This window comes from Sitophilus oryzae, unplaced genomic scaffold (assembly GCF_002938485.1).
Source record: "Sitophilus oryzae breed Bouriz unplaced genomic scaffold, Soryzae_2.0 scaffold_1621_pilon_pilon, whole genome shotgun sequence".
NCBI lineage: Eukaryota > Metazoa > Arthropoda > Insecta > Coleoptera > Curculionidae > Sitophilus > Sitophilus oryzae.
In genome coordinates, this window is record NW_022146305.1 from 1,260,799 (window position 1) to 1,281,511 (window position 20,713).

At 32.0% G+C, this 20,713-nt stretch overlaps 1 protein-coding gene across 1 annotated transcript; it reads right to left on the minus strand.

The window, feature by feature from the left end:
- Positions 1–358: 358 nt before the first annotated feature.
- Positions 359–20,555, minus strand: LOC115880282 (lactase-phlorizin hydrolase-like). The gene is made up of 20 exons (XM_030897465.1): positions 20,425–20,555; positions 18,314–18,535; positions 17,747–17,837; positions 16,399–16,611; positions 16,122–16,340; positions 13,875–14,044; positions 13,624–13,694; positions 12,760–12,947; positions 11,554–11,660; positions 11,382–11,493; positions 8,874–9,052; positions 5,514–5,747; positions 2,903–2,993; positions 2,540–2,752; positions 1,827–2,045; positions 1,564–1,733; positions 1,151–1,221; positions 822–1,012; positions 590–696; positions 359–526 (listed from the first exon to the last, which is right to left on the minus strand). The coding sequence occupies exons 1-20, from the start codon at positions 20,466–20,468 to the stop codon at positions 412–414; spliced, it is 3,027 nt and encodes a 1,008-aa protein (XP_030753325.1). The 5' UTR covers positions 20,469–20,555; the 3' UTR covers positions 359–411.
- Between the last annotated feature and the right edge of the window lie 158 nt (positions 20,556–20,713).

The window sequence follows — 20,713 nt, forward strand, 5'->3', positions numbered from 1 at the left end:
TTTCCAACCAATCTTCCATAATAAAAAAATAAAATAAATACCATAAAAAATACAATTAACAAACGGGTAACCAAAATATGCTTTCTATGAAATAAAATATAGAAATATTATTACCTTTTTGTTAGAATGTAAAATTTTTCAAGACATTCAAAAAATTTCAAGAGTCTTGCAAGACAAGACAAGACTGTGCCATTTAAGAAATTTGCAAGACAAGACTTTGAAAATTTCTTGTCTTGAATTTCAAGACAAGACAAGAAATTGAGAGACTTTCAAGACAAGAATTCTTGTCTTGTGCAACATTAATTGTCATATTTTATGATAAAATAATTAAAATTATCTAATAGTAAAACAATACACGCTTTTTTTGAGTTTTCTTTATTTTTTCTTAACAAATAGAAAATCACAGTAAAATCAGTCAACGATTTGCCTAGAGGCTACCACTTCTTTGTACCATTTAGCAGAACTTTTCAAGGTCCTCGTTCTATTGGCATCATCGAAATCCACTTGAACCATTCCAAATCTTTGCCTAAAAAGAAAAAAAAAAGAAATTATGTCATGTTATATCTATTAAGAGTCGTGAAGCACTTACGAGTAACCTTCAGCCCATTCGAAATTGTCTAGAAGGCTCCAGGCAGTGTAGCCAATCACATTGATACCATCTTCAACAATGGCGTCCAAAATATTGGTCAAATATCCCTAGAAAACAAAAAAAGCATCCATAAACACACCGAATTTTACAAAAAAGTCTTGTAGCAAGTTTATTCTTGTACATAATTTTGTTCTGAGCAACAATATAAGCCAATATTTCTATCCCTACTTACTTTCCAATAAGCCAATCTGCCTTGGTCATCCAGATCTCCCAAATCCGACCAACCATTTTCAGTTATGAAGATTGCTGGTGGATTGTACGTCTTGCTGAGGTAATTCAGAAGGTATCTGATACCGGGTGGATCAGAAAACAGCCAACTGGAGGCGCTAGTAGGCCATGAAGAGTTGACAGTGCCTGCTACACCTGTTTTCGGTTTAAAAATTGAGATATATTTTTTTTTTTTTGTTGTTATATTATCATAGTAAGTTATTTTCAGGTAAATATTATGTTGATTGATATAAATATAGATTATAATACTCTGTAAAAAAATATATTATTTACCTAAATCGTTCCAAATAGAAGGCGTGCCTATAGGTTGATCATCCAGATAATTTACAATGCTACTTGTATACCTAGAAGAAATTATACAATATAATTTATTAGTATTTTCTTGAAAATTGCCATTTTTTTAAATTTTTTAAAAAATCGGTCATCTTTTTATGAAATTCAGCGATAAGTACAGGATGTGTTTGGAAGAAGTGCAAGTATAGTACTAATATATTTCGATCCCAGAAACACACCCATGAAGTTTTTTTTGCAAATAAAATAACTGTAGAAAATGTTATATTTTTTAAAAAATTGTACTTGCACTTATTTTAGACAAACCCTGTATAATTAAACACATATACGGATATACTCAAAAATTAATAAAACTTAAAAACTACCCTTATAAAAAAAATCAAAAATTGACTTACATGTTCAGAGACAAGAAGTCGGCAGTGCCGTTGATATAATCAATTTCTTCCTGAGTGAATTCTGGCAATCTAGAGAAGGAATATCCCTCAAGTTTGCTACGGTTGGCAATCCTGTCAATCATGATCTGAGGCCAATTGCCTTTGAAAATAGGCTGAGCATAGACACCACACTGAAAATACCAAAAAGCTCTTAAGCTGTGTTCGGCAGTTTCAAACGCTCAACGCAAGTTTAAGGGAAGGTTAATAAAAAGAAAAATACTCACATAGAAGTCCAAAATTCTTTGCTGTGCTTCCTTGTCTAGGTCGCTATCTGTAGCGGTATAGTACCATGAGCAAGCGACGTTCAAAGTGACTTTACCACCTTGTTTTTCTTTGAACTCCTTCTCGTAGATTCTGTAAGCCTTGGCATGAGCCAGAAGACTCACGTAAGTGCACTGGTGAACTCCTTCACCTGGCAGTTTCAAACCTGGGGCATGAGTACCCTCGAAATTAAAAAAAAATACTATATACAAGGTGTTATATGCTCCACAAACAGAATAAATGGTACAATAAGAAGTAAAAACCGTTCACTGTTTCGAACTAAACGAAGCAAAAATCTGAAAGGCGCATATTGACTCTCTATCTCCAGTAGTTTCCGAGATGCCCATAGAGAACATCGTAGGAAACTCACCCTGTATAACCGAGTTGTTATATTCAAGTGCATAGTAAATATGATCAGCAATCAAAAAACTATTCCCACAAAGCTTTTGAGTGGTTCATAGATTTATCTTTTAGTAATTTCCACTAATTTAAAACCACTTAAAGTTAATTTTAGCTTTATTAATTAATATAAATAATTTAATTGAAATAGTTCATTCATATATATTTTGTCATCTTATAACATTATAAAAATTATATAGCATACCCATCTATATACCTAGATGATTTTTGAACATATTTTAATCACTATATGCTATATTTCTTTGTTGGTACTTACATATTCATAGCCCTGGGTACAAGTGGTTCCCGGCTCGTTCAAAGTGATCCAATACTTGACGTACTCTCCGAAATTCTCGTAGCAAATCCTGGCAAAATCGCCAAAATAGTCTGCCAGTCTTGGATTGAGCCAACCGCCTAACTCCAGAAGATATTGGGGCAAGTCCCAGTGGTACAATGTGATCAAGGGTTCGATACCCGCTGCTTTCAGTTCCTTTAAACAAAAAAATAATTTAGAAATACTATAATTTTTATCAATAAAGCCAGCAAATAGTATTTTGCTAGTTTAGACCAACAAAATCCTGTTTTTAAAGTTATTAAAATTTTTATTAGATTTTTGATGTTTTTTTTAATAGGTACTTACTTTGATCAAATTTAAGTAATAATCTATTCCAGCTTGGTTAATTTTGGTTGGAGTGCCATCAGGAAGAATTCTAGGCCAAGAAATCGAGAACCTGGAATAATACTACATTAAAAAATTCAGTTGGGATTAAACATGATGATTAATTCTCATTGTTACATGACTTTAACAGTCAATAGAATATAGGTACTAAGGGCTGGCAAAGGTTAGTCTTGGGTCGAGATTTCCGTATGTAAGAAGAGTACAATGCGTTTATAATGTACTGAACAAAGAGAGGACAGTAAACACGTTGCCAAACGTATCAAATAAACCGAGAAACTGTGCACATCGCTAAGAAACGTGGAAGGGGATATAGCAGATTTGTCGCAGTTGACCGGTCGACCCAATCAAGACCTCTATCATTACTTAAAGTTCTAGGAAAAGGTGCACGTCATACGTTCAGCTTCACGATTTAATTACGTCTCGTGATACTTAATTTGTTTATTTATTAACGACGCGCGTTTTCAACATCGCTTCTGTCAACTCTCTGTGATTTAACGGCACTTTTGGTTTGACCGTTTTGGCCTGTCAGACGCCATTAGTCCCAATTTTTTAGAAATGGTGATTATTTAAATCTTGCTGTATAATCTGAATCAGCTGCTATTTCGAGGCTTCAGGTAAAGATGAGTTATTACCTTTTATAGATTCGATATTATTATTGAATATTTTTAGGGTAGGAGTTACGGAGTATTTGTATTTTGCTGGCACGTTGGCGTCCCTTTTCTTTTGTCCTCCAGAATGTCACATGGAAGAAAGGACAGGTTGTTTATTATTTATTGAGCCCTCGGAAGTATTTCGAGGTAGGTTTATTTTGTTCATTAGACCTTGTTTGGTTTTAAACAAGAGTTTCATATTTTTAGGGTCCAAGGTACAGAGGTAGTGTCTTATGTACGGACATTATCTTATGTACGGATGTCCTGTGGACGAGTGTCCCCAGTAAGAATGATTTTTTCTTACATATAAGTGCCACAGCGTGGATGTAGCTTGAGTCCCATGCTGCTTCGTTCCCAGCTATAAGCTAGTTAGTTACGGCTGTATCAATTCATGGTGTCCTCATTCTGGCCCCTTTGGTTGTGTTGGATGGCTGAGTACAGAGATGCGAGACCACCTCACGCTGTTACTGTTTAAAGCAAGATTACATAAAGAACAGCTAAGTGTAGATTTAAGTTCTAGTTTTACATTTAACATTTAAAACATTTACAGTCTTAAACAATAACGTACATCTTAAATAATATCGTACAGACTATGTTTAGTGGTTAGTTGTTAAGAACATTCATGTCGATTTAATATTTAATATAAATATTAATATTAAATATAATTTAGATCTTAGGTTTCATTGCATTACATATTGTAATGGTATTACTTTTATAGATATTATTATCGCACTATTTTAACAGAGGAATAACCAAACATAGATTCTAGAATCTACAGGTTGCAACATCTTCGATTTAGCATCATATGGAATATATCAAATTAATTAAAGTAATGCTATATTTCATATATTCTCTTAAACTTTACATGTCTTGTATTTCATCGTAGTTGTTTTCATTGATATTTAGTACGACTCTTACCACCACTTTCTTTGACATATAACCACTATATATTTATTAGAACTCTACAATGTCATGTACCATCTAAGAACATCATGAATAGATATAGTCACTAGTTTTAAGTAATATACAACTGTGTTTTCTTTCTCTGTACATGCCTGGCGCCCAATATTTATAATTTCGAGTTATTATTGTTAATTAGTTTCTTTCCAGTGAAATACCTTATCCACGACTGCTCTACCAACGAAAAGCTGCCGTTCGCAGTGGTAATGTTTTAAAAAAACGCTACAGTGCAAGCTAGAAACACTTGCATTTTTGGTAAAAATAAGTGGAATTGAGTGGGTGTTCGATAGTGGTCACGCTATTAAAACTCTGAATTCAAAAATCGACATCTCGAAATCTATTTGAAATAATAGATTGTAGTTTTTTCAAGAACTTTGTTAATATTTCTGCTGTAATTTCTTTGTAGACAGTATGTGAAAGTCTTTATCAATGAAAAAATTACACGATTGCTGAAAATTGCTATGCTCTAAAAGTAAATGGATGGATTGTTTACAATTTTTGAATGGAAAAAACAACCTCTTCGAATTTTTCTTATGTAAACATATTGTAAAATATCCGATCTTGAAAATAAAAAAAGTTTCAATATCTAAAGTTTTTCTTGAGTTGAGTTTGAAAGTTGAGTGAAAAGTTGAGTTTTATCGCGATTACTGACGTTTTCTCGTTATAAAAAAATGACACCCTAACGATATCCTTATAATTCCATTTCAGATGCTCAGAAACATGTCTAATGATTTTATCTAGTTATCTCTTGAAAAAAAGTCGTTTAAAAATAAGCGGTTTGCGATCGTGATTTTACTTTACTTGATAGGGAAAGGCGTATCGGCAACGCCGCAACAGCACACCGTCGCATTTCTCTCACTCCGACTTAATAAGATCCCTATGCGATTTACTTCCACACATGTAAATGCCGACCCAAAAGTAACAGTTGCCAGCACGGTATATTATTATTGTGCTGTACGTACCTGTATACTTTGAAACCCAGTTCCTTGAGAATGGCAACATCCTCCTTGTATTTGTGATAGGAATCACAGGCAACATCTCCAGTATCGTTATTTTTGATCTTACCAGGTGTATGGGCAAAAGTGTCCCACATGCTGGGTCCTTTGCCATCTTCATCCCATCCGCCTTCTATTTGGTAGGAGGCTCCGGCAGCACCAAAAAGGAAATCCTCGGGAAACTCTTTGACGGCTAAGCATCTTCAAATCCAAAAGAAAAATATCAAAATTTTGAGAAAAAAACACTTTTCTGCATTTTTTAAGTCAAATTTACCAAATTCTGTATTTTGTAAATGTGTACAGGGTGGTCGAAATTGGTCTGTTTTAACAGAGAAAACCTATTTCCTGACTAGATAGAGCAAAACCAACATAGATGCCATGGGCTCGATTTCTGAGACATGTTTAATGGCGTAAGCCTCCTGTTGATATTTTCACTGCCAACTAAGAACTGCCAACTTTTTGAATTTTTTACCATTTTGAAAATTGCCCATAACTTTTTTATTTCGCGGTATAATAAAATTCTGTAAAAACGTTCTAAGGCACTTTTTTATGCACAATTCAGTGGCGTCGTCAGTTTTTTTTCTATACTTGCTCTTTTTGTCAGAAATGATAAAAAATATAATTTTTTAAATGGAAATCATAGTTGGCTATGAACTTAAAAAAATGCTGGCCCTTTCCAACGATATAAAACCTAACGTTTCTCTCATTTTTAGAAATAAATAACGCCAGCATTTTTTTTTAAGTTCATAGCCAACTATGATTTCCATTTAAAAAATTATATTTTTTATCAAGAGCATGTATAGAAAAAAACTGATTACGCCACTAGATTGTGCTTAAAAAATTGCCTTAAGAACGTTTTTACAGAATTTTATTATTCCGCGAAATACAAAAGTTATGGGCAATTTTCCAAATAGTAAAAAATTCAAAAAAATCCCGTATCTCAGTTGGCAGTGAAAATATCTACAGGCGATTTACGCCATTAAACGTGTCTCAGAAATCGAGCCCATGACATCTATGTTGATTTTGCTCTATCTAGTCAGGAAATATGTTTACTCTGTTAAAACAGACCAATTTCGATCACCCTGTACACTATCTATTAACGAACTAAATACAGCCAGCAATAAAGTAGATCTCAAAATGAATTTGGCAAGAACTAAAGTAATATACAACGAACTAGTAGACAGACAAGACATGCTAATAAATGAAGATAATGATGATAATATCTATCACAAAAATACGATAGGAAAAATAATTAAAAAAATGATCCATACCCAACTATGGTTGCCAAAAGAACCGTTACGGTTTTAACAAACATCTTCAAGGATGTACGTACTACTAATTACTAAAATAGAAGAAAATCATTGTATCTAAGGTTATATATATTAGCAGTTATCATTAAGAGGCTGATAAAAAAGAATTGAAGTACTCAATATTTGTAAATAATTGAAAAAATCAACATAACAAAAATCGTTCGAGTGGAGTTCCCAACTTAAAAAATGTTAAACTTTGAAAATCCGCATCACGATTGGCAGGGTACTTGAAAAGATTATTTTATATCATGAAGTGGTATAGTGACTATATGGTTGTATACCTTGAATGTGGTAGATACTGATTCAGTATTGAAAATAGAAAAATTTCGAACTTCCATTCTTTTTTTTTTTCATTTTATGTTGTGCAGTTTTGACCAACATGCTTTGCAATACCTGACTTCATTGTTTCACTTTTTTTAAATTATTTTTGTGCTTGTTAAGTCGTACAATTAGTCTCTCTAATATACCTGGCAAATGCACTATTTCTCTTGTTTCAATGACTCCGGTCTTGTTTTTGTTAATAGGCTGATCTTTTCCGACGTTCCTTTTACATATAGAATAGTCAAGAGAGAGAGAGAGAGAGAGGTCAATTTCCTTTTGCCTAATACGTAAGCATGTATCAGCTTCTCAAGAAAGGCCATCTCACACTTATCCACTCAGGAACGCGGAGCAAGATCTTTATCTACCTACCCCACGCTCAGAGTTAGTTAAAAAAAGTTCAATATTATACAACTCGAAAAAAATGCACAATCACCTGCCATTTGAAATCAAATCCATAACATCATTTTCTTCACTTCCCAAAGCATTGAAATCTTATTTCCTATAGACAAGGCTTTCTACGCCGTAAATTAATCCGTATAAAGTCCTTAAGTGACTGACATACTGATTAATCACGATCCTGCTCAAACTACTCAACGTAAGAAGCTCAATTTTGGCATACAGGTTGATTCTAGGGTGTAGAGGTTCGATAAGAAGGGATTTTTCGAAATTCCAGTTCCAAGAGGGTTAAACCACCCCTCAAATATTACAATATTTTTTATTTAAAAAACGGGCAAGTTTCCGAAAAAATGCTTAACACGTTAAACGCCATGGTGGGCCCCAGGGACCTCCAAAGGAAGTACCCTCTACGCCACGGAGGTCCCCAGGGACCGCTCGGTATTCGGTTCAAATTAGTTTGTTCCATAAGCCAGCGGTCCTTGTTTAAGCCTGTTTGAGTATGATGGGCGAACCTCTCTGGTTTGTGCAGCATATATACCTATGCGAACTTTTTGATTTGAAAAAAAAAAATTTTTTTTTGAATTTCAAATGTTGAAAGTATATGACAAAATTATAACTTGGCCCAGAGAGCATTTTTTTTAAATTTTGACTGGCGCTTAACGTGTTAAACACGTATATTTTATTTAGTTTTTTTACATATTTTAAGAATTTTTAAAAATGTATACAGGGTGTTTCGAAAAATCTGGTCATTGATTAATCACGATCCTGCTTAAAGCGCTTGACGTTAAAAGCTGATTTTTGGAAAACAGATTGACTTTAGGGTGTAGAGGTTCGATAAGAAGGGATTTTTCGAAACTCGAATTCTAAGGGGGTGAAACTATCCCTCAAATATTAAAATATTTTTATTTAAAATCCGGTGAGTTTTTCGGAAAAACTCTTACCACCACTTTCTTTGACATATAACCACTATATATTTATTAGAACTCTACAATGTCATGTACCATCTAAGAACATCATGAATAAATATAGTCATTAGTTTTAAGTAATATACAACTGTGTTTTCTTTCTCTGTACATGCCTGGCGCCCAATATCTATTTTTTTGTTTATTGTTCTTAATTAGTTTTCTTTCCAGTGAAATACCTTATCCACGACTGTTCTCCGATGAAAAGCTGCCGTTCGCAGTGGTAGTTGTTTAAAAAACGCTACAAAGATCCCTATGCGATTTACTTCCACACATGTAAATACCGACCCAAAAGTAACAGTTGCCAGCACGGTATATTATTACTGTGCTGTACGTACCTGTATACTTTGAAACCCAGTTCCTTGAGAATGGCAACATCCTCCTTGTATTTGTGATAGGAATCACAGGCAACATCTCCAGTATCGTTATTTTTGATCTTACCAGGTGTATGGGCAAAAGTGTCCCACATGCTGTGTCCTTTGCCATCTTCATCCCATCCGCCTTCTATTTGGAAAAACTCTTAAACACGTATATTTTATTTTGTTATTTTACATATTTTAAGATTTTTATAAATTTATACAGGGTGTTTCATAAAAATATGACCATTGAGTAATCACGATTCTGCTTAAAGTGCTTGACGTTTAAAGCTGATTTTTGGCAAATGGATTGACTGTGGGGTGTAGAGGTTCGATAAGGAGGGGTTTCTCGAATCACAAATTCCAGGAAGGCGAAAACGCCCCTCAAATATTACAATATTTGTTATTTAAAAAACGGTTAGTCTTTCGGGAAAACGCTTGGACAAGCATAATTTATTTGTTTTTTTTTACATATTTTGAAATTTTTTAAAAAATCAAACAAGGTGTTCCAAAAAGTTGGGTAATTCATTAACCACGATTCTGCTTAAACTGCTTGACGTAAAAAGCTTATTTTTGGCAAACGGATTTTTCGAAAGTCAACCTACCCCTCAAATATTACCAAGTTATATAATAATATCGCCATATTGTTTTTTCTCATGCTGACATAAATGTGAGAAAACTTTATCCAGTTTGTATGTTACACGCTAGTTTACTATAAACTTACTAAATATTTTTGAATCTAATTTTTATTTTTTTATTCTTTGACATCGTAAACATTTATAAATGTTTATTTTAAACAATAAAACTGGCAATGCAATTTGTATACTTGTTTTGTATTCTCTTTTGTTTGTTTACTTTACCTTTGTCTACAAATTGTAAAAATTTTTGACATTAAAGGCATTTATTTATTTTTTTATATTATATAAAGTTGTTTCGTTTATAGTCACAATTGATAAATAAAATACCATTGTTGTTATTAATACACTTACCTTGAAGATAATATCACTCAAAAGAGCACAAACGTAATCATCTGATGGCATATTTTCAAAGCGTGTTTAAACTTTCAAGTTTTTACTAAAACAAAATCCATTTGCAAATGTTTTTTTGATTAAATTCGCTTTTTTCCAATAATTTTCTCAAGTATTTGTTTCACAATCATGTTTATAATAATACTTGAAATATTCAAATTGATAAAAGAAGAAAAATATAATGTCCTTTAAGATACAAGCACTTAAAGATGGTATGAGAGTAGTAAATGATTTTTAGATTATTCACATTTAATTCATCATCAGAACAACGACAGATTACCATTTCTAGATGTATTAGTTATTAGAAATACTAATAATTGCCTGGAATTTGATATCTATAGGAAAAATACGACCACACGCAGATATATTCCTAATGAATCACATCATAGTGTTAAACATAAAATGGCTAGTTTAAATTTCTTAGTTCATAGATTACTTAGTTTTCCACTTTCCAACGAAAGTTATGAAATAGAAAGAGATTACATTAGGAATGTAGCTGAGAGTAATGGATATTCTCCTTCACTGGTTGATAAATTAATAAGAAAACGTAGGTATAGGTTAATGATTTCTGAAAATTCGACTTTTCAAGTGGAGAAAGATACGTCTAAATATTTTTCGATACCGTTTGATAGAGAGTTATCCCGTGGTCTAAAAGGAATTTTTAAGAATGTCAATTATAAACTTGTGTATAGTGCTAATAATAAATTACAACAATTATTAGGTAATCCAAAAGATAAAACACCTCCACTGGAAAGGTCGGGTATTTATGAAATTTCTTGTAAAGATTGTAATCAGAAATATGTTGGGCAAACTAGGAGATCAATATTAACTAGATTTAAAGAACATTTAGCTCAGATAAGATATGGTAGACCGGATAAATCTTGCGTTGCCGAACATATTGTTGATAACGAACATTGTATAGATCTTAATAATTTAAAATGAATTAAACAAGTCTCAAATTACAGGCAATTAAATGCATATGAAAGCATCAGAATTAATAAATGTAAAGATAGTATGAACAGAGTCAACGGTCCAATTCCTTCAAGTTCTTTGTTCCTACTACTCTAGTGGCGGAAATCTAACTGTTACGCTCAGTGGGATCTGACTCGGTTGGCTAGATTTTGCCACGCCTACTCGGTGCCCACTGAGGGAGTACATAAACGCTCAACTTGTAGATTGTACTTTAGTTTATAATCATCTGCTGATGATGCTAATATGGTTAGCGAAACGGGCGTCCAATGTAAGTCCAAAAGTGTTTTTGTGTATTGTGGTGATTTAGTGTTTTTATTTTGCTGTGTAACACCAAAGGTTCCAACCCTCAACTGTAATCATCATCTCATTTTTTTTTCATCTCTTTATTTATTCATCATATAAAAATAAATATATCCTCATTAATCGTGCTTATTGCAACATTTTCTTTATTGATTTTTCAAGATATATAATAAAATACATAAAAGCTTTAATCCACGATTTTTCGGGCAGCAGCCAGTCTCTTGTACCAGTAAGCTGAATCCTTATATGTTCTTGTTCTGTTTGGGTCGTTAAAATCCACATCTACAAGTCCAAATTTGATCCTAGAATACATATAAAATTAAAATACACCCTGATAGTCGAAAAAAATAAAAATATATTACTCGTAGCCGTCAGTCCACTCAAAGTTATCCAATAAGCTCCATATGACGTATCCAGTGACATCTACACCATCTTTGACAATAGAATCCAGAATATTTGTCAAATAACCCTAAAATTTTGATATATTTAACTTAAACATAAAGAAAAAGTAAAAAGCAAAGTATGTATTGATTTATTGTCATAAAGAAAAATAATAATAACAATTAGGCATATTAGACTAAAATAAAAACGTGGGGCCCCTCTGAAATCCTACCTATGGCAAAGCATATCTTTATACTTTGGTAGATCATGAGCTCGGGGTTCGCTGGTGAAGCCGCCACGGCTGGTTATTGATTGTGAAAATCTCCAGTTACGATTATAGTAAGTCGATGCAATCCACACTTAGTATAGAAGAAAGTATTACAGCAATAGTTAATGGGCCCCACGTTTTTATTTTAGTCTAATATGCCTAAAAGCTATTCTGCCTAGTACTAAAATATTTCTGAACTAGAAGTTCAAAATACCTAATTGTTATTATTATTTTCTAGTTTTCAGATAAAGTAAACGGTTTTATCTTATGTACACATAAGATAAAACCGTTTAACTTAAAAGTTTTTTTACCGATTTTTTATTTTCTAGTTTTTAGTATTTAACGGAAATGCCTACCGAATATTCCTCATTCTATTTAATTCATTATTATATAAATTAATATATATAACAATTAATTATAACAATAAAATATAAATTATAATAATTAATTATATTTAAAATACCTATTTGTTAATATTTTATTATTTATATTTATTTTAACATTGATATTATTATAGAGAATAAAAAAAAACGCTATTTAACGTTAATTTTTTACACAACTGTTCTGGATACGACTACTCATGCCCTCACCTAATACGCCATTTTGTAACGACGTCCATCTTGGATTTTAAATTTTGTCATAATCACAGTAGTCTACTAGTGTAGCCCTTTCATTTGATACCCATATTGAGGGGGTTGTGAAAAAATATGAAATCCGCCATTTTGTACCGGCGGCCATCTTAGATTTACAATGTTATTGATATTAGTATATTGTATTGTCATCGGAACTAAAGGTGTGTACCAAATTTCAGATCAATCTGACAACACGTAGGTACTTAAATTTCAATTTCTAATTTTGACCCAAATAAATAAATACCATACGGGTCGAGCTAAATAAAACCGTTTAAAAATGTACTTACTTTAATATAGGATATTCTGCCTTGGTCATCTAAACCCTCTTCAGCCCAACCATTTTCAGCAATAATTATATCAGAGGGGTTGTAGGTGTCTTTTATGTATTTCAGGAGATGTCTGACACCTGGTGGATCAGATGTCAACCATGATGCGGAACTCAAGGCCCAAGAAGATCTTGTAGAAAGGACTACTCCTTTAATAAAAAAGAGAAAACAGTTAAAAAGGGACCTACACGCAACGACATCTGGGAGATTTGAAATGTACAGTCTTTGGCTTCAGTAGTTTTTTTTTTTGTAAAAAATATTCCATTTTATTTCTTAAAAATATTATCTGTTGCTGGAACAAAACATGGAACTGTCGCAATCCCTATGCGGCAGTTTTGATGGAAGGCTATAATTGTGTGTTAACTATCAACATTTTTTTTATTTTTTACGCAATGATTTGTCTCGTTCCATTTAAAAAAATACAACTTTGATATTTTTTATTTATTTGGGACACTCTGTATCTTGTAAATATATTTTTAAATTGTAGCTCTAATAGTCCTTCAACGAACCCAAAACTTACAATTTGTAAAAATCTAATTGTTTAGCTACAATACTCCGTGTCGTATGTGGTGAACAACCCTGTATAGTACGGCTAAGATCAGATTTCCCCAACGGACTACAAAACTTTTGATTGCGGATTGCTTCATGCAAAATAGAATTTAGATTAAAATTATAAGTTAGAATGATATACATCCGGCATAACTGCATCCTGGATGTAGGTCCATGGAACTTAATGTAACTTCAGACCTGACTCTTTTAAATCTGCCCATCTCTAGTAGCTAAATAACCAAAAAAAAACTAGTTTAAAATGTTCAGCATGCTTACTTGAGTCTGAACTAAGAGACGGGGTGCCTGGATCCGGTTCTGCCCTGTTGGCAACCACCCTATTAGTGTACCTACAACACACATGAAAGTAGAAAAGCGTCTAAATAAAACTACAGTCTGTTTAGTGATCGTTCAACGCTACGTCATCATTAGTTCCGACAAGTGAAAGAGAGTGAGTTCGATAATATATTATGACGTACCGTTATACAATGATTGAACAGATTTTACAGTAGAAAAATATTAAAGTTTACACATTTAGGGCCAAATAATCGTAGGTTCCTTTGATGTAATTTATTTCTTGTCTCGTAAAAGAGGGTAATCTTGAAAAATTGTAGCCCTCTAGATGGCTTCGGTAGGCTATGCGTTTTTTTAAACCTGCTGGCCAATCGCCCTTATACAGGGGATGAAGAAAAGAGTTACACTAAAATTAAACAAAACAAAAGTATATATAGTATGACACTGAATTCTAGATGAAAATGTCTACAGGGTTGTTTACCAGATACGACACGGAATATTGTAGCTAAACGATTAGAGTTTTACAAATTGTAAGTTTTGGGTTCGTTGAAGGACTATTAGAGCTACAATTTAAAAATATTTTTACAAGATACAGACTGTCCCAAATAAATAAAAAATATCAGAGTTGTATTTTTTTAAATGGAACACCCTGTATATTATTACATTTTTAGTTTCTACGATTAAAATAAAGGTCAATTTGATAAAGGTTTATTACGCTTAAACCTTGCCGTTTTTGAAATATTTTCAATTTTGTGAAATTGCAGTCAAAATGTTAAGGCTTAAGTTCTCCAAGGGTATCAAAGTTTTTAATATTAAATATTTACTGAAGTTTATTTATTGATCAGTTATTGTTTTGCAATAATAAAAATTATACTACCTTATACAGAGTGTCTAAAATTTTATTTTAAATAATTACTAGCTTTAAACTGCAACAACTTGTTTAATTTAAATGGAACATCCTGTATATTTTATGAGAATCAGATGCACAATTTAATTGTCTATCAAATTGTATTACACCATTTTTTACCTATCTCTTCAAGTTTCCGTAGAAAATGCATTTTCTTGTAATTTAAAACTCATTTATATACCCATGGAATACTGACATTTTGAATTATTCTTAAAGATATACCAAATTTTTAAAGAGTACAGATACTAATATTGTCGATATAGTTTATTTATTTCATTAAAAAATAAAAAAAAATGTTTAAATATTTGTTAAAGAGGACCAATTAATATGATTCCAGTTTCAAACTACATTAACTGACTGTTTGCGTTGATTAATAATAATTGTTCCAGATACTAAAAAAACTGAATTTTGTATGTGTATTAGTCAGTGTGGTAAAAAAACACCTTTAAAACGATATTTCATTTTTTGACAAATGCTTATTTATAACAACAGAGACATTCATTTTCATAACTTATTATTATATTGATTTCTGATTCAAATCGACATTTATTTAGAATAATTTATTAACGAACATAATTAAGTATGTAATTAATTAGTATTTGGGTGGAAATAATGGTGGTATATTTAATTATTGGTATACTCTTTTATAAAGATTTAAATAGTTTTCTTTTTGCATACAAATGATAATATTACTAAGCTGTACATTTTGTATCTTTGCTGCTTTAAAAACAATCTAAACTGTCAATATTCCATGGGTATATTGATAAATGAGGTCTAAATTATAAGAAAATGCATTTTCTACTAAAAACTTGCAGGGATAGGTAAAAAATGGCATAATACAATTTAATAGACAATTAAATTGTGCATCTGATTCTCCTAAAATATACAGGGCGTTCCATTTAAATTAAACAAGTTATTGCCGCTTAAAGCTAGAAATAATTCAAAACAAATTTTTGGACACTCTGTATGAGGTAGTATTATTTTTATTATTGCAACACAATAACTGATCAATAATAGACTTCAGTAAATATCTAGTTTTAAAAACTTTAATACCCTTGGAGAAATGAAACTTTAAAATATTTCAAAAACGGCAAGGTTTAAGTGTAATAAACCTTAATCAAATTTACCTTTATTTTAATCGTAGAAACTAAAAATGCTATAATATACAGGGTGTTCCATTTAAAAAAATACAACTTTGATATTTTTTATTTATTTGAGACACTCTGTATCTTGTAAAAATATTTTTAAATTGTGGCTCTAATAGTCCTTCAACAAAACTTACAATTTGTAAAAATCTAACCGTTTAGCTACAATACTCCGTGTCGTATGTGGTGAACAACCCTGTATGAAGTATATTGTTGATAAGTATACGAAGGGTGTCGGAAAATGCTACAATTTCCAACTCGCCTTGTATTTCAAGAACTAAAAGGGCTAGAAGAAATATGTGTGAAGGATCTTTACTTTCATAAAAAAAAGTAGCAAAATAATGTAAAAACCGCATCTTTGTACATCTACTTATAAGCGAGACACCCTGTAAAACACCTGAAAATGAGACATCCTGTACTTATAAACCTACATCGATGTCCAAAAGTCTTTGTTTGGCCTCCTCGTCTTCGGTACTGTTGGAATTGGGATAAAACCAAGCACAGGCATGATCCAATGATATTTTTCCTTTTTGGACACCTCTGAATTCATCGTTGTATATGTGGTAAGCCTTGGCGTGAGCCAGGAGATGCACATAAAAACATTGGTAAATTCCTTCGCCAGTTAGTGTCAAACCTGGTGCATGAATACCCTGAAAATACTCATATTAGTATTAAATCTATTGATTTATATTTCGACAAAAATCTTACATATTCGTAGCCATTTGCACAGGTAGTAAACGGTTCATTTAGTGTTATCCAGTATTTCACGTATTTTCCAAATTTTTCGAAACATATTCTGGCAAAATCTCCAAAATACTCTGCTATCCTCGGGTTCAACCATCCACCAAAAAGGCCCAAATGTTCTGGGAGATCCCAATGGTACAATGTGACCAGTGGTTCAATGCCAGCTTCCTTGAGTGCCTGGGCAAAATTGTAAAATGCAATCGACGCGCTACTTTTAATGTTTTTGTCATAACTATATATACAGTGTCCCAATATTCCGTGGACATAAAACTACTACGTATTTTTGTTAATCAAAATAAGTTGTAGTACCACAAATTATCTTTATTATTACTTTATAAGAAGCTTAAAAAATGTATTAACTTTTTTTTTATTGATACCTTCTAACGGACAAACAATGCACTTTTGTATGCAGGTAAATTATGTTATTATTTTGATTCAAAAAATACGTACCGGGTGGCCAACTAAGAATGGACGCCGGCTGTATCTCACAAGCGACAGCCTAACATAATTTCTTCTCTTAATATCTCCGGTTAGAGAGTAGGTAGAAAGTTGCGGTTTACGCTGATATTTTGGAAATTTTGTGCTCTATTTAACTGTGTAAAGGGAAATATAGCCTCCCATTTGAATTTTTTATGCAAAAGCGCAATATCTGTTATGATGTCAAATAGCGCACTCTAGCTACCACGAAAAAAATTGTGGAAACACAATTTATACTGGAAATCATTAAGGAAAAAAAGCTCTTTTTAACGAGCCCTAGTTTGTTTAAATCGGATAACCTAAACCAGAGTTATCCTTATTTTAATAAAAGCAAGTTTAACCTTCCCCCACCACTTTATTTTATGAGACAGAGCAAAATACTCTGTATCAAAAAAATTACAAATTTCTCGATGTTTACAATAGTAATATTTAAAATACCTGTTCACCTGCATATTTTTGAGAAAAACCCTGTTTTCTGATTGGCTATCGGAGAAGCACCCCCTAGCGGTCATTTTTCGAACTTGAAAATAATTTCCAGCCATTTCTCTTGGCTGATTTACTTATTAGAATTTTTTTCGCAAAGTTATACGATAAGTAGTTTCTGAGATACAGCCGGCGTCCATTCTTAGTTGGCCACCCGGTACTTTTACCCGGAGTATTTTGAATACATAAAGCAGTTAAACTTTGGTATAGAAAATTAGTTGATTTATGAAAAATAATTTTGAAAATGTAATTTATACTCTCATTTTCATTCTAAACTGATCAGTATTTTTGAAGTTTAGAAAAAAATGTTGATGAAACACTTAACGAAAAATAATAGTTGTATTTTAATTACTTTGAGCAAATTTAGATAGTAGTTTACGCCAGCCTCGTTGATAGATACGGGAGTACCATCTGGGAGGATCCTAGGCCAGGAAATTGAAAATCTACAAACCAAAAACAATTTTTAACAAATTTTTATAGAACTCATATATACAGGGTTGTTCACCACATACGACACGGAGTATTGTAGCTAAACGATTAGATTTTTACAAATTGTAAGCTTTGGGTTCGTTGAAGGACTATTAGAGCTACGATTTAAAAATATTTTTACAAGATACAGAGTGTCCCAAATAAATAAAAAATATCAAAGTTGTATTTTTTTAAACGGAACACCCTGTATATTATTACATTTATAGTTTCTACGATTAAAATAAAGGTAAGTTTGATAAAGGTTTATTACACTTAAACCTTACCGTTTTTGAAATATTTTCAATTTTGTGAAATTGCAATCAAAATTTTAAGGCTTCATTTCTCCCAGGGTATCAATTAATTACAATTTGTAAAAATCTAATCGTTTAGCTACAATACTCCGTGTCGTATGTGGTGAACAACCCTGTATATATAAAACACAATATTATACCTGTAAAATTTGAGTCCAAGGTCCTTCAAGATAGCTACGTCCTCTTTGTATTTGTGATACGAGTCGCAAGCAACGTCTCCTGTTTCGTTGAGGTATTCATGGGCAAAAACATCCCACCAGCTTGGACCTTTGCCATCTTCATCCCAAGCACCTTCAACCTGATAGGCTGAAGAACCAGCTCCAAAGACAAAGTTATCGGGAAATGTGTCGTTAGAGAAAACACTAAATAAACATAACTTTAGACAGTTTTAAAGGGTATAGCCGGATTAATATGGGAAATCTCAGTGGCGTTGCGTGAATTTTTGCTTTAGGCATGCACTATACGAAGTAATAATAATATTAAAAAGCGTGAGCCCGCAGAAGGCGGATTTTTTTCGGTGCTGGGTCCAATTTTCGCCTAGAAATCGTTTAAAATCGTTAAAAAACAACTGGATAAAATTTTCTCACATTTATGTCAGCATGAGAAAAAACAATATGGCGATATTATTATATTTTGGCAGTTACTAAATTACCGTAAAATGGGGGGAATAGAAACATAGTGGTGAATAGAAACAAAATTTCTGAAAAAAATCAAATCACGATTAAAAATATTCAAAGTAAAAAGAGTCGACATATCTAATTTTTCTATCATTGGTAATACACAACAAAATGTAAAAACTATATTTTTATCTGTGGCAGCACTGTTTCTGTCAATAAGCTGATCAATAAATGTGAGATCGATTTATCACCTATTTTGTATGGCGCGAAAACTTTATAAATAAAATATTTATTTTTAAAGTAATACATAAGCTGGTACATGTAAGTTGTTATATTATATGTATTGTTAATTATTGTTAAACCTACTTAAATATGTAATAATTTACTATTTCTAATCACCTTGTTGGAAATAGAACAGATAAAAACCTTAACATCAATGTGTGTTTCTATTCTCCCGAATAGCAGGTGAATACAAACACAAATGTTATTTTTATTTAATATTTATATGCATATTTTTCAAAAATCAAACTATAAGTATACGCAAAGAACAAACAAAGACCCATGTTTTAAAATATTCGGGAAAATAATACCACATTTTTATCAACCGGTATATCGCTAATAGCCTACGAAACTGTTTCTATTCACCCCATTTTACGGTACCCAACTTTTTGGAACACACTGTATGATTTTTTAAAAAATTTCAAAATATGTAAAAAAACCAAATAAATTATGCGTGTCCAAGCGTTTTCCCGAAAGACTAACCGTTTTTTAAATAACAAATATTGTAATATTTGAGGGGCGTTTTCACCCTCTTGGAATTTGAGATTCGAGAAACCCCTCCTTATCGAACACCCCACAGTCAATCCGTTTGCCAAAAATCAGCTTTAAACGTCAAGCAGTTTAAGCAGAATCGTGATTACTCAATGGTCATATTTTATGAAACACCCTGTATAAATTTTTAAAAAATCTTAAATTATGTAAAACAACAAAATAAAATATACGCGTTTAAGAGTTTTTCCGAAAAACTCACCGGTTTTTAAATAAAAAATATTTTAATATTTGAGGGATAGCTTCACCCCCTTAGAATTCGAGTTTCGAAAAATCCCTTCTTATCGAACCTCTACACCCTAAAGTCAATCCGTTTTCCAAAAATCAGCTTTTTACGTCAAGCGCTTTAAGCAGGATCGTGATTAATCAATGACCAGATTTTTCGAAACACCCTGTATACATTTTTAAAAAATCTTAAAATATGTAAAAAAACAAAATAAAATATACGTGTTTAAGCGTTTTTTCGGAAACTTGACCGTTTTTTAAATAAAAAAATATTGTAATATTTGAGGGGTGGTTTCACCCTCTTGGAACTGGAATTTCGAAAAATCCCTTCTTATCGAACCTTTACACCCTAGAATCAACCTGTATGCCAAAAATGAGCTTCTTACGTTGAGTGGTTTGAGCAGGATCGTGATTAATCAGTATGTTTATATATTAGTATAGATCAGTCCAAGAAGATTTTAGAAAAAAAAAATTAGAAAAAAATAATCAGTAATGTCAACACTACAAATAATGTGGTTGTAATGCTGACATTACTGTTAACAATTTCAAATGTAATTCATAAAATACTGTTGATAACTTACCTTGCTAAGAATGTCAGGAATATAATACAGCTTGCAAAATTCATTTCTAATTCAGAAAAAAAACTGGTCAAAGATTCAAATAAATTTCACGTTTTATATGTTTAGACAGAATTGAAAAACGTACCGTTATAAATTAATAAAATCTGATAAAAAAAACAACTTGTATTATTATACTGAATGGTGCTTTTTTTTCTATTGAATTTCTCAAATTAAAATAAATACCATATACTAAAGTTATGTTAGAATTAGCCAATGTGAAATTTCTGAAAATATTTGAAAAAAAATTGGC

Bases quoted from the DNA above. Each gene is read 5' to 3' on its own strand.
- LOC115880282 (XM_030897465.1), bottom strand. From the start codon at position 20,468: ATGAATTTTGCAAGCTGTATTATATTCCTGACATTCTTAGCAAG. The intron at 9,053-11,381 runs TAAAGCTTTTAT...CGTGTTTAAGAG, and splicing joins CTGCCCGAAAAATCGTGGAT to TTTTTCCAAATAGAAGGCGG. The intron at 5,748-8,873 runs GTACGTACAGCA...TTGGATTTGAAG, and splicing joins CTGGGTTTCAAAGTATACAG to ATGCTTAGCCGTCAAAGAGT.